Source organism: Cucurbita maxima, unplaced genomic scaffold (assembly GCF_002738345.1).
Source record: "Cucurbita maxima cultivar Rimu unplaced genomic scaffold, Cmax_1.0 Cma_Scf00001, whole genome shotgun sequence".
NCBI lineage: Eukaryota > Viridiplantae > Streptophyta > Magnoliopsida > Cucurbitales > Cucurbitaceae > Cucurbita > Cucurbita maxima.
In genome coordinates, this window is record NW_019272017.1 from 4,959,315 (window position 1) to 4,973,823 (window position 14,509).

General features: G+C 38.0%; 2 protein-coding genes across 5 annotated transcripts in view; one reads left to right on the plus strand and one right to left on the minus strand.

Annotated features, from left to right (window-relative positions):
* Window positions 1–8,561, minus strand: LOC111487926 (putative phospholipid-transporting ATPase 9). Of its 4 annotated transcripts, XM_023135461.1 has the most exons (13): window positions 7,886–8,274; window positions 6,874–7,389; window positions 4,645–6,002; window positions 4,292–4,402; window positions 3,926–4,202; window positions 3,607–3,695; window positions 3,416–3,524; window positions 2,719–2,928; window positions 2,510–2,635; window positions 2,305–2,403; window positions 1,988–2,179; window positions 1,024–1,653; window positions 1–748 (listed from the first exon to the last, which is right to left on the minus strand). In XM_023135461.1, exons 2-12 carry the CDS (start codon window positions 7,270–7,272, stop codon window positions 1,033–1,035), a joined length of 3,591 nt encoding a protein of 1,196 aa, XP_022991229.1. In that variant the 5' UTR covers window positions 7,273–7,389; window positions 7,886–8,274; the 3' UTR covers window positions 1–748; window positions 1,024–1,032. The 4 variants fall into 4 exon arrangements, with proteins under 4 accessions (XP_022991229.1, XP_022991213.1, XP_022991204.1 ...); XM_023135445.1 differs by lacking the exons at window positions 1–748; window positions 7,886–8,274 and adding an exon at window positions 8,468–8,561 and having other exon boundaries at window positions 827–1,653; XM_023135436.1 differs by lacking the exon at window positions 1–748 and having other exon boundaries at window positions 827–1,653.
* LOC111487952 (protein CHROMATIN REMODELING 19) overlaps window positions 8,516–14,509 on the plus strand; it is a 21,208-nt gene continuing 15,214 nt past the window's right edge. Inside the window, exons 1-3 of the mRNA XM_023135471.1 lie at window positions 8,516–8,647; window positions 8,839–9,384; window positions 14,110–14,227. Of these exons, the coding sequence (XP_022991239.1) occupies window positions 8,854–9,384; window positions 14,110–14,227 (649 nt within the window). The 5' untranslated portion in view covers window positions 8,516–8,647; window positions 8,839–8,853. The remainder of the gene's footprint in view (window positions 8,648–8,838; window positions 9,385–14,109; window positions 14,228–14,509) is intronic.

The window sequence follows — 14,509 nt, forward strand, 5'->3', positions numbered from 1 at the left end:
TTCTAGAAAAGGCATTTAGTTTGCCTTGGCCTTCAACTTAAACATTCCCATCTCATCTGTCAAACCCATATGGATGCTACAGAAAAAAGGTAAGAGTTTACAGGAAAGATCCTCTTTCCTACTTTTGTTGCATTCCCAACCACAGAATCCATTTTGAAGACAGGGAACTATTTCCTTAACAAGCAATGTCTTCTTCTTTTTATCATCATCTTCTTCTCCACCACCTCTCTTCCGCAACCATGGAAGATCCAAACATGCTAGCAGCCGACTGCATTGCCATATGTTGTTGCTGTGAGTGCCTGGCGTTGCAGATCACTCTCCTTTTGTTACTCAAGCTTCCATGGAAGCTCATTCGAAAGACAAGAGAGTTCGCCAAAAGAAGGCCAAGACAAAGACAAAAGGAGGTAAAGATGGTAGAGAGAGTAATGAGTGGTTATAAAGATGAGCTTAGAGGAATTAGTAATGAAAGATGTATGAAGAATGAAAGAGATGGGTTGGGTTTGAGTTGTTGTATGGAAGAGATTGAGAAGGTTATGGAGGATTTGCAGGAGAAGGGAGAGTTTGGTTTTGGAAGCTTTTGGGGAAAGGGGAATTCAATTTCAGGTTCCTGCAGAGCTGAACAACAATTTTATCCTACAACTGTACACTATCAATCAATTCAAGTAATTCCTTGTACATGAGATGATGGCCTTTCCACTTTCCTTGAAGACTTCAGACCATAATCTTTCTTCATTTCCTGCTGTTTTTCCTGCCAAAATTGATCAAAACATCAGAAGAGAGGACGAGAGGGTATAACCTGTGGTACATAGAAGCTTCTTCTTTTTCCTTTTTTCATTTCTATTGAACATATGATCTTTACCCCACCATATACCTGATATCTCAGCTCTCTATAGTACAAACTACATAATATTTTGATTCAGAACAAAAGGAAACCAAGCATAATAACAATAATCGAAGCACTTTCTATCTGTATGATAAAGCAGGCTGATGAATCTGTACAAAAACTTCAGAATTTAAACATACAGAAACGATCTATGAATTATCTCTTCTTATTTTGGCTGCCAAACGAGCAGTGAAGCCGACAGTTGCTGGTTTCAACGAGCTTTGCCTGACCATATTGACAAACTCAGGATTGTCTATCTGACCCTTACCATTGTGCCTGATCCACTGTATTTTTTCATGGTACATCGGAAAGAAATTCACCTGTAATGCTGAGTACACAAAGAATGGAATGAGAGTAGAGAGCACCACAAAGATCAGCAGAACCCAATAAGACCCGGCAGGAGCAAGGGCTTCGAGGAACACACGATATGCATTTCCTGAAATGTTGGCAGGGAAGGCTCCATATATCATCAAAAAGAGGTACCAGATAAAGATTGAAGCCCAGATGAAAATATGTTGTAACAAGGTGAAGTAGCTAACAGAGAGTGCCATCTGCAAGTTGACGACCCAAACAACACATGACAGCATTGTCGTTCCAAGGATATCTCTCCCCACAGTTTTCCCATCGGGGTTAAATGCCTGATGCTTCATTCCATTTGTGCAGAAAAAGAAAATGATCAACGCACTGCACAAACCATTAAACATCCAGCTGAGTATCCGGGCCCAGCTGAAGAGGACATTCTGAACACCTTGCTGGTACAACATAGGAAACTGCCAAACCAAATGTAAAGGTTTAGGATACATCCATCGCACTGTTCACCATTAAATTATTCTCATTTTTCACAATAGCCAGTCTACCAAACAAGGAATACCAGTTTTTAAATTCAAGCATTGTTTAATATTATTTTAGAAGATACAGTGAGATATAAACCTACTTTAATTTTATTACAGATTTATGTTCGTATGGAGCTGAGGATTCATACAATGGTTACCTAGCAATGGTCATCTAGCTCTGTCTATCAATACATGCACGCATACAATACAACTAGGAATTAATGACCCCCAACAAAACCAAGAAAAGAAAATGAAAATGGCACAATTTTACCTTAAGGCAATATCTTGCAGACACGTCCTGGTCAAACACCCCAAGAGCCACAACTGGCAGTGCGGAGAACACAACATTGTAGAGTGACATAAACCAATCGTTATATGCAGGTTGTGCAGAGAATGAAGTGTATGCCTCGTATAAGAAAAGCGTAAAACCAAAGGTAAAATTCTTGTAGAAAAAGTAGCATATCTGCCAAAAAGAAGAGCCAGCCAAAAAGAGAAATGTTAGAAGAAAGATAAATTACTTTCAGAAGATCAAATTGACAAAAAATTTAAATATGAAATTCGGAATATCCATCTTGGTGAATGAATTACCATTGATGACAATTTCCTGTAGCACCAATGTCCATGTACAAGTAGTAGACGCTCCAAATATCTGAACTGAGCAATTGCAATATCACTCGACATGACAGCCTGAGGTGATCAAATTTGACAAAATACAACAGAAGATATTAGAAACAGAACAAAAGGCTGGTGTGAATAACTCGGATATAAATAGCATAATAAACGCTTTCCATACCTGCATTCCTTCGGCACCACTAATTCCAATGCCAATATCTGCTTCCTGAAGCATTCCAACATCATTTGCGCCATCACCAATTGCTAATGTTGTTTTCCCCGTTGCAAGTTTAACCAATCGAGTGACCTGATTATTTTTTTTCCCGATGTTGAGACAATAATATTTGAAATGACGCTTTCAAACACCTAGATGGAGATCTAAGCAATTACCATTGCTTTCTGCTTTGGTGATGAGCGACAGCAAATAACAGATGCACACCCAATTGCGAGCTCAAGGAATGCATCCTTCACATCATCCTCTAGAGCATAAGTAAGTGACTTCCCATCTATTATCAATGCATAAGCCTCTGCGCTTCCACTTGATGCAGTGAGCTGAGACCTTGCCCGAGTTATCTTGTGGATGACACTTTCTTTTGATGCCTAAAAGAAATCAGAAAAGTCCTATTAACATGCATGCAACTTAACAATTTCAACCATGTAGAACCACATTTTGAAAATTCCTCAGTCCCAACGCTAGAGATTCCTCACTTCCTCAGTAAAGGAAAACTAAATTCAACATGTATAATCGAAGTACCATAGAAAAATTGTAAAAATATAGAATGATTTTTATATTCACGTTTCCACACATAATATAAATTCTGCTATCCTAATTCATGATATCAAAGTCAAGTGCTGGTATTCTTGAGCCTATGATCTCTGTCTAGGATTTTTTTTTTCCTTTTTAACAAAAACTGCAAATGGCATTGTTTAAAACTTGAAATGTGATTGAGTTGGTCATTGGTCCATCAATTCAATGACTGCCATTAGATTCTTCAACCACAATAATAAGAAAATAAAGTAACAAAATAACTAAATATTTATCATGCATGTAATAAAAGGTCAGGGGCTGGGCCATAGTTAGATTTACCTTACTGATCATATCCTTCTCTCCTGTCCTTTCTAAGGCCTGAATTTCTGGTGTTTCCAGAGATATAATAATCTGTTTCATTCCTTGTCTAAGCAAACTGCAGGCAAAACTGGAAATTCCCAAATCTTGTGTAAGTAAAATTTTGTGCCGCTTATTTAAAAACGTAAACTTTATTTTATATAAGGCCATACCCAATATTGACCGCAGTCTCCATCTTGTCCCCAGTCAAAACCCAGATCTTAATCCCAGCTTGGGCAAGTTTGTCTATGCATTCAGGGACCTAATAAGCAGAATGGAAATGCAGGAAAGTTCAATTTCAAGACATACGATTAACAGTCAAGAAAGTAGGAAGCTTATGGAAAAGGGTGACGGGAACAAAGACTTCAATACAGGAGAGGGACACATGTTCTGACCCTCTCAAACCTCCAACATAGGAAATCCTTCGTTAGGTCACCCTTAAATCACACGAGAAAAGGTATAACCATTAATAAAGCTAAGCCTTCCACTCACTCCATTTTGAAGCTTGTCCTCAACTGCTGTGGAACCAAGAAGAATTAAATCCCTTTCAATGCGATCTGTTACTTTATCAATCAATGAATCCCTCTCTGCACTAACTGAATTCTTAGCTTCATTGAATTGCCTATCAAATAATTTGTATTCCTCCTCATCAAGTTCACGATAAGCAAGTACCAAGGTCCTTAGCCCTGCATCAGCGTACTCATTGATATGGTCCTTCGTTTTCTCTTCAAATTTACTAGCATTCTTGGCAAGCCTCTCAAACATGACACTGCAGGGAAATCCCAGTATGATGATAAAACGTAATTAAACTAGATGTAAGGAGTTGAATGAAGATGGTGCTCATGACAATTCATATACCTGTCAGCACCTTTGCATAGTAATAGTACTTTCCCTTCTTCATCTCTTATTATAACAGACATCCTCTTCCTGGCGCTATTAAACTCCAGAACATTTAAAAGCTTATATGACCTGTGAAATTTAAAGTTAATAACTACAGCAATAGTCTTGCTAACGCCACTATTCTCGTAGAAAGAATGTGAGAAGTGCTGACCATCAATAATTATCAATTCAAGCACATATAAGATGCAGTAAACAATCAGGCGAGCACGCTAATTCACCTTTCATACATGCACATTAAATGAATTAGAGAAAACTGTTCAACTGGAAAGAGAGGTTCTTACTGAACTTTTTTGCCAAAGCTATAGACTAACCTTTCAACCTTCCTTCCAGACCTAGGATCGAGTTCACGAATCGATATACTTGTCTGTGTCCTCTGGAAGAATTCGAAACCAATTTCTCTGGCAGCAATTACAAATGCTGCTTCATCTGGCGATTCAGCTTCATATGAAACCTTGCCTGTGTTTTCATCAACATCTGGAATAGCTGTTTGACAAGTGGCAAGGAGGCGGAAGAACTTCTGGATGACATCTGCATGAGGTTCATTAACCCAGTTTCCGTTCATAATCCTATTGTCCTTAAAATTAAAGCCTTTGACAGAGGGAGTTGTATCTGTAGCATCCTCATTGTGCTTATAGGTGTTTCCATTGCCATTTCCGTAAAGCATTGGCATGCCGTTTCTGCCTTCCATAGCTCTCTCAGTTTCAGTGACTCCGCTTCCATAAGCTGTTCCAGCCACAGAACACTTGATAAACTCCATTGAGTTACAGGTCAAAGTTCCGGTCTTGTCAGAGAGTATAGTGTCAACTTGACCAAGTTCCTCATTCAAATTGGAGGTGCGGGCATGTGCTGGTTTGTCAGCTTCTTCATAATACATGTGAATGTCTTGATTGATAAAGATACTCTGAAGAACTTTGACAACTTCTATAGACACATACAAGGATATAGGGATAAAGTAGTTATACAACATCAGTGCTGACAGAAAGTGGAAAATTGCAGCAGCTGGTGCATTTTTGGGATCAAAGTAAATAGTAGAATCATCTGGCCTAAGGTACCATCTCTTTGTCCTCCCATTTTTAAGATCATCTTTAGTCATAACTCCGAAGATTATAGATCCAATGAAGGCCAGCATGAATAGACAGCTAAACAACAGATATATAATTTTATCCATCTTCTTCTCAACTTTGCTTCTCTTAGAAGGTGGATCAGTAGAATTTTGAATAACCTTTGAATCATGGCCAGTAAAGACAACAGCCCCATATATATATTCTGTGTTTCGGAGTTTGGAGTCTCTCAGGAGAAGATTTTGTGGAGAAAGTGGATATTTTTGATCTTCAAAGTCCATACTCCCAACAAAGGTATAAAGATTTGCATTTGGGTCTTCACATTTGATTGTAGCCTTAAAGTCAAAAAAGTTAGAATCCTCACGTGCAAATGCAGTTGTATCGAGTGCTTGCTTTACCTTTAGATTTGTTTCCCCATCAAGGTTCATCATTTCTACATAACAGATTCCATCCTCATAGCAGGATGAAATCAAAAGAAGGTCGGCTGGAAAGTATTGATCCTTTTCAACCTTCACTATATCTCCAACCCTCAAAGTTTTCCATTCAGTATTATCAAAGACTCCATTGCCTTGATGAACTTTAACCATTCTATTATTCACCTCAATATCCTGGATAAATACGCCACTCCAAAAATTAATGAAGTCCAAAGGATTGAGTCATTGACAAAGAACACTCCATTATTTTGTCATAGACTCTTTACAAACTGTGTTCAACAAAATAAATCTTTCTGCAGCAAGGAAGGACATGGCACTTTATTATTATTACTATTAGTTGAAAAGGCCAATTAACTAGGAATCATTTGTCTTTCATCTAAAATAGAGATTTCTAGTTAGTTGACGACCCAAACAACACATCTAAAATCATTTGTCATCCATCTAAAAGTTCATACGACATAAAGTTCTAGCAGTAAAAATAAAAATAATTTAAAAACGTTTATTTCAACATTTTTTAAAATAAATGTCAATATATTCATTGTAAGACACAACATTCACCCTTTTACTTAAAAAAATATTGGAAGCTTCATTCATTCAAAACAGTTAAAAGAAATTTTCTATTATATACAAAGTTAAACAAGAAAAATGACCTCAACCACATTTAACAAAAGATAGCCCATTTGAATATAGCATGGGAAGAATTTGGAATTTAATATTTCACTGTATCCATAGGATCCCTCAGTATTTCCTCAAATTCAACTAAAATTTCCAGAAGAATTGATTAGACCAGTCATTGTTATAGAAAGAACTTCCCGTTAAAAGACTAGTTAACTTTTAGAAATGTTTTCTTAACTCAATGCTACAGAAAAGAAAAGTAGAGGACTCTGTTATGTACAGCAGTATCTTTTTCATTCTTAAAGATGTTTCCTCATCGTTTTAGAACATTATGCAAAATAGACTGGAGAATATTTCCCATCAAAGTTAACCATCCCTAGCCATCAATCTACAAAATAAAGACGGAACGGATATGATTTACAATTGTTACCTGTGCTTTTCGTCTCCAATCTTCAACACCTTCTTTAACCATTGTCGCAATAATGACTGCAATAAGAGGGACAATTGCACTGACAGCAGTATAAGGAGCAAGAGGAGTGAAGGCTACTAAACCAGCAATTAAGAAGTAAAAATTAGCCACCCTCCTGAACTGCTCAAACAGCGACTTGGGCACAAAAGTGATAGGTGTGTACTTTGTAGAACTGATAGAGTTGTTAACATAATTACGCATTCCAGCCTCCAAACAATCAGGATCATTACAGAAAACCACCCGGGAGAACCCGAGCATTCCAATTTGTGAATGATCTTCATCTTTCAATGAAGTTCTTCCACAAGCAAATGAATAGATCTTGCTTAGCCTTAGCTTCCTCTTTCGGTTCCCAGTCCTCATTTTCTCCAGGGCCAACACAAACTCTACTCAAGCACCAATACAGACCGCCACCACCAATAACTGAAATTCCCCAAAGTCTTCAAACCAAACCAACTTGAAGAAACATACAAGTTTCTCCTGCGAAAAAAGAAGTTTATTAAATGATAAATGCCAGCTTCTTTATGCCCAGCAGTAGCACCCCAAAAGCAAAAAATGAAAAAAAATTCCCAAAAGTGAAATTTCAAGTCCCCAGGACTAAGAAATCCTAAGTGGCAATCCACAGAGTCAAAAACCCATAAACAGTCACAGCACAAAATCTCGAGCCAACCAATCGAAGAAAGATCTAACAAGCAAAAGAACAAAAACCCCACTAAAATCCACTAAAAAATCTGACAGAAGGCAGTGGAATCCTAGAAAATTTACACGAAGGTATGGGGAAAAAAACAAAAAGAGGAAAGAAGGAGAGAAAAAGCGCCAAAGTAAAAACACCGACACCAAGAGAGAAAAATCAAACTCTGTGTTTCACCCTTGGATTGAAGAGAATTAATGAGGCGAAGGGCATAAATGCTCCAATCGACCCATCGACCAACCGACCAATAGAAGTATAGAATGGAGATGATGGCTTGAGAGATACCTTGAATCGATGAACGAAGACTTTGATTCCATCTCTGGATTTTCTTGACTTCGAAAGAGGGCTTTAATTACACTGACGCGTGAGTTCTGCCCCTACACGACAATTTCAATTTCGGTCGTTTCCCGGGAAGGATTAACGGAAGGAGAAAACTAGAATTTTGTAAAATCCTATTGCGGTAGGTATTTGCATCAACTGGTTGAAAAGTTCTCCCAAAAGAATATCCACACATAAACAGACACCGAGAATCAAAGAATCCAGTGAGCAAAAGCAACGGTCTAAAAAAGGAGATGACGAATTTTCTTGGACTTCTGGTTAATGAATAACGCGTGCTGAATTTCATACGGCGGGAAATCTCCCGCGGCGCGCCAACGGGTTTTTCAGTCTGTCTCCACTCTCTTATTTATTTCTAGCGTGTGGTGTAAAATCATTCCATTTTGTTACACTTAATTTGTTTTAACAGATTACCGAGTTATCCCAACGCCAACAGGCATTCACATCGCAAAGGGTAAAAAAGGGTAAAAAGGGGTAAAAAGGGGTAAAAAGGGTAAAAGAGGAAAGAAATTAAGCAAAACCCTTACTTACAGAAAATGTTGAGGTGATATTGAGCTTTCAAGTAACTCTCTGTTTCAAGAGTTTCAATCACCGGCTGTCGACGGAAGATGCGGATGCGGCAGGGCTTAAGCTTCTGTTTGATTCTTCCCGGTTTCTCTGTTGCTATATGAAGCTTCCTTGATCGATTCCGTCTGTTCGTCTTCACTTTTGGTAATCTCCAATTCCATATTTGTCTCCCTTAGAACTTGTCTTCGTTGCTGGTGATTCACTCTTTTTTGTTGATTGAGGTATTCGGCTGTACGTTTATCTGGTTGTTCGTTTATTGGAAGCAGTCGTCCCTTTCGCCTTATCTTCTCCACTTTCTCACTGAGACTGTATTCTCTGCCGGGAATTTCTCGCAGGTCCTCCATCACAGTATGAAGCGTGTCTTCGACGAAATTTCAGATGACGAGTGGTCGAATCACTCTTTTAAGCCCTCTCGCGTCTTCAGCAAGCCGCAGACTCAACCTCCGATCCCTCCTCCGATTGAATCTTTCGCATACCGACCGCCATCGCTGTATATTTCCGATGATAGCGGTGACGATTGTGTCGTAGTCATGGAAAGTTCCAAGAATTTCAAGGAAAGTTTGGAGGATGACGATGTGGAGGTTGAGGGAGTGAAGTCCTCCACGGTGATGAGTCGTGGCCGTCGATTTGTGGTGGATGATGAAGATGAAGAAAGTGAGAAGGAATTGACCGAGGTTTGTGATGTAAGGTCGACGAGTGAGGAGGAGGAGGAGGAGGAGGAGGAGGAGGACAGGGAGGATGAAGATGATGTTGTCGGTATGGCTCTGCGGAAGTGTGCAAAATTATCTGCCGAGTTGAAGAGAGAGCTGTACGGCTCTTCCGTCTCTGCTTGCGAACGATATTCTGAAGTGGAGTCTTCTTCTGTTAGGATAGTTACCCAGGTACTTCTCAATTTATTAGTATCATAAAGGTTTGTTTTTGTGAATATGCATTCCTATGTATACTGTCTTCTTAGCAAGGTAGGAAGCAAGGTTGAACAGTTCTATGTGTACAAGTGGTTAAAAAAATCTAGGTTTAAGTTCTGTCAAACAATTAGGAATGTGGACCTTGTCTCGATACAATTACAGTGGACTAAAAATTATTACTTACAGACTTATGACTCGGTTAGTCACTTTCATACATTTGTTGTATTATGTGTTATGCTTGTCAGAATTTCTTTGCAGTTTAAAATTATGGGACAAGCAAGGATAATAGTAATAAACACGTTGTCTTTTCAAAATATTACTAGTGAACTTTTGTCTTTACCCTGATCTTTTGTTGTCTTCTGTCATTAGACGGTTAGGCAATTTGGTAAAATTTTCTTCCTCTAGCCTTCCTTTCGTTGCATCTAATAAGATGAACTACTAATTGGCAAAATAGATTGTCCAACACGTTAGCTTTGTCGAACTAATCATAAAGCATAACTCTGATTTCTGTTGAAGTGGGTGCAATCAACATCTAACTTTTGCAAGTATTTGTTAAATATGTGTACTGTTTGTCTTTTGTAAAAAGAACTTCATGAGTAGAAATGAAAGAACAAGAGCAAGAATAAAGAACAAAATCCGTACAAAATTTTGGACCAGACTTATTGGATGGAGCTCCTCCTGTCACCATTTTTTTGTTCCATAAGAAACAATTTCATTGACGTGTGAAGTTTATAGAAAAGAAAAGAAAAGAAAGAAAGCACCATGCAGATTACAAAAGGGTTTTCTAATTTGTTCATCTTATCTAATAAGCCTTTCCTTAGGTCATAACCCCAAATGCCTGATGTTATCCCATGGTGAGTAAGATTCAAAAGAAGTTGGCATCTCAGAAGAGGAGTTTTTTCTTTCTCGCAAGGAGGTAGACTTATCTTGATCTAGTTTGTTTTGAGTGGGATTCCAACCTACTTCCTATCTCTCTTTAGGATCCTGGTGTTGGTTAGTAATACTTTAGAGAAAGCTCATGAGAGATTTTCTGTAGGAAGGGAGTGGAGGAGGGGAAAGGGGCACACTTAGTAAAGTAGAAGATTGTGACAAAACTTGTTGACTTCAGGGGTCTAGGGATTGATAGTGTGCGAGACCTCAACAAGGCCCTTTTGACCAAATGGTTGTGGTGGTTTCATTAGGAGTGCAGTTCCTTGTGGCATAAGGGTATTGTGAGTAAGAAGGTCAATGTTGTTGTGGATGCTGGAGAATGATGGCTCCTTTTAGGTTAAAATCTTTTTTACCAAGCTCATTGTGAAACAAGCAACTTTGGAGAAACAAAAATCTGATTATATGGTAAGCATTGTGTCCTATGAAGGTCAAAGTTTTCTTGTGCATCTTCTATTTTGGGAGGCTGAATACTTGCAGTAGAACCCTAAGAATTCTTCAAAATTCTACTCTTTCCCCCAATTAGTGTGTAGGGGCACTTTTTGGGATTTGGTCACTCATTTTGCTTCTACTTGGTCCTCTATTTCAACTTTCTTTTTGGTACTTATAGCCTAACTCATACTTAAACCAGTTGGACTTCTTTTTTGTAGCCCGTTGGTTTGGAGGGAGACCTAATCTCTCCCTCCTTTTGGAAATTCTCTCTTGTCAATGAAAGTTATGTTTCTTATAAACAAAAAGGAAGGTTATTGTGAGTAAACTTGGGCGGACCCCATTTTAGTGTATATTGAGTGGAGTCAAAAGCACATCCTAAAACCTTTGAAAAGTTATTATTGAGAAGTTTCCATTCTATTCTCTTTTTGTTTATAGCCCAGTTGGGGATGGAAGAGACATTTTTTCCTAGGAGGATATATGTTTGGGGGATAGATCTCTTTGCTCTTTATTCCCTTGGTTATTTCATTTGCCCTCAATGAGAAATTGTTTGGTGGTGACTGTCTTGGCTTAGTCCATGTCCTATCCTTCATTGGGGTTTTGTCAAGCTTAGTCTAGCAGGGAAACACTCAATATTATTGATATTCTCACAATGCCTGGTGAGTTTTGTTGCTGCCTAGGGAGAAAGAGATATATTCGTATTTGGAACTCTAGCCCTTCTTAAGGGTTTTCTTTTAAACCTTTTTCTTTGTTTAATTATTATTATTATTTTATGAAAAATCAAACTTTCATTGAGATAAAGATGAGAGAATACATGGGTATACTAAAAAACCCATAAAAGACGGGACACATACAAAAACGACCTCCCATCTAACAAAATATAACCGAATGGGTAATTATAGAAAAAACTTAGTCACAGACGCCCGAAGGGAGACATTGAACCAAGTGCAGAACCCCACCTCACTCAAGGGCCTCTCAAACCTTCTAAAAATTCTATTGTTCCTTTCTACTCAAAGCTCCTAAATAGAGTGCACATCCTAGCATGCATAACCTTCCTTTCTCACAAAAAAGGAGGACGAAGAAGGAACTCCTTGATCATCTCATTGCAACCTCTATGCTATGCCAAGCCAAACTTATAAAAAATCCAGCTCCAAACTGCAAAGGCATAATCACACAACCAAAGAATATGATCTAGATCCTCTGCCGACGAACCTCATGCTGAGAATATAACACTAAGGCCCCGTTAAGTTGGGAACCCTCCTGAAAACCATATCCAAAGTATTAATTTTAACGTGGAGAACCTTGCCAAAGCAATTTTTTTTTTTACCTTCTTTGGAATGTTCATCTTCCATAGAAAGGCATGACCAATTCACTTTCGGAAGAGGGGATCACAAAGTAGAGAAAAAAGAATTTACACGAGAATTCTCCAGAAGGGCAAGGGTGCTGAATACGGACATCCCTTCTTCTAGGGTTACAAACGGGACTCCCCATGCATCAATAGACGATTGATGACATCCAATATTTCCCTATCCAGTAAAGGTTACAAACGGGACTCCCCATGCATCAATAAACGATTGATGACATCCAATATTTCCCTATCCAGTAAGGCACGACTGAATCCCAACAAAGGAGTGGAGTAAGGCTACAAAATTGTTGCAATAGAATGATTTCTCAACAAGGGAATAAAGAGTAGGGGATCTATCTCCCAACCACTTATCCTTTCAGAAAAGGGTGTCATTCCCACCCCACTTGAGTACAAACGTAAAGAGAGATAAAAGGAAACTCTTCAGCGATATCTCTCCAAAGGTTTCTGGATGTGCCTTTTACCCCACTCGTAGCCCATTCAAAAGGGGACAATCCATGCTCACAATAACTCTATGCCACTAGGAATTAGACTCCTAATGAAGCCACCACAACCATTTAGCCAGCAAGGCCTTGTTGTGGGCTCTCACATTCCCTATCCCTAAGCCTCCAAAGTTGATTGGATTTGTCACCATCTCCCAAGAAGGTTATCCATAGGAGAATTAACAACTTGGCTAAAGTTTTGTGGAGGGTTTGTGGGCTTTCACATTCCCTATCCCTAAGCCTCCAAAGGTGATCGGATTTGTTACCGTCTCCCAAGAAGGTTATCCATAGAAGAATTAACACCTTGGGTGAGGTTTCGAGGAGGGTTCCCAACTTGATGGGCCTGTTGTGTGGCATCTTGCATTGCATGTTCTTTGAGAAGGGGTAGATGGGGGAGCTGCATTTGGTTGGATGAGAGATGGTTTCAAGGCCGTTGAGCTAGGGTTGGGCATTGGGAACTTGAGACATCAGAGTGTGGTGTTGTTGTAGTAGAATCTAATTTTTTAGAGAAGAGTTTCATTTGGTGCTTAATTTTGTTTGAAGAAGTGGCTTTTTCTTTTCCAGATTAATGATAAATTTGTAATAGATTTTAGTTTGTTTCTCACAGAATCTTTTGCCACATGATAAGAAAATATAAAATTTATTTAATACCAGATCAACGTAATTAATATCGACAGATAAATAAAAAAGATGCTCAGTTAGCTTTGTGTTAGGACAGCTAACAAAGAACTACTTTTAAAAACCCAACGGTTTTAATTGTAGGATTTGAAAATCCAGAGACTAAATGGGCATGAGGATGAAGAGTAAGGTGTTTTTCAAGTAGAATCTAATTTTGTTAAGAGTTTCATTTGGTGTTTAATTTTGTTTGGAGGAGAGCCTTTTTCTTTTCCAGATTAATGAGTAGTCTTGGCTACATGACAAAAAAATATAAAATATATTTTTAATACCAGATCAACATAATTAATATTGACAGATAAATAAAAAGATGTTCTGTTAGCTTTGTGTTAGTACAGCTAACAAAGACCCATTCTTAAAAACCCAACGGTTTAAATTGTAGGAATTGAAAATCCAGAGACTAAAAAGGCATGAGGATGAAGACACTTGAGGTAAATATGTCATTTGTCTGATATTAATTCATTCTTCTGAATGGAAATCTCGTGTCATGTTTGGACTAAAAAGCCACCAATTCATCTATTCACCGTGCATAAGAATGGATTTTTGATTTAATTCATGACACTACTTTTACTTTCATGGAGGAAATATTGATATTCTTTCGGCATCATATCTGATTCTTCAATCTTTGCGTTAAAATATTTCTTGGTTTCTGAGTATTCTAATACTTACAGTATATTGTGTTTTTTTCTTACACTTAATAATCTTTGTCATTGTTGATTCTATTGATTTATTATCCCAAATTTAAAAATGAGGAATTTCAAGTTACAATATCTTGCTCCTTTAAGATAAAAATGCAATGTAATGAATTTTAATATCCTAATATAGGATGATATTAATGCGGCTTGCAAGGCTGAAGATTCTGATTTTGAGCCTGTTCTCAAGCCATATCAGCTGGTTGGCGTGAACTTTCTTCTTCTTTTATATCGTAAGGGAGTTGGTGGAGGTAATGAATACTGCTTGAATGGTCGTCATCATTATGCGTAACACATAAATATGTAGTAAATACCATGGGTAACAACATCATGTTGACTTGTACGTCTGATTCTAATTTTACTATGCTTGATAAAGCTGTCAATGACAACTCTGAAATTCTTCATTTGTATATTGAGGATGATTTTGTGCAATTAAGAGAAAACAGATGGACTTAGCCTTTTCAATTATCATTCTTCAATTAGGAGGGTTTTTTTTTTTTTTTTTTTTTTTTTTTTTTTTTTTTTTTTTTTTT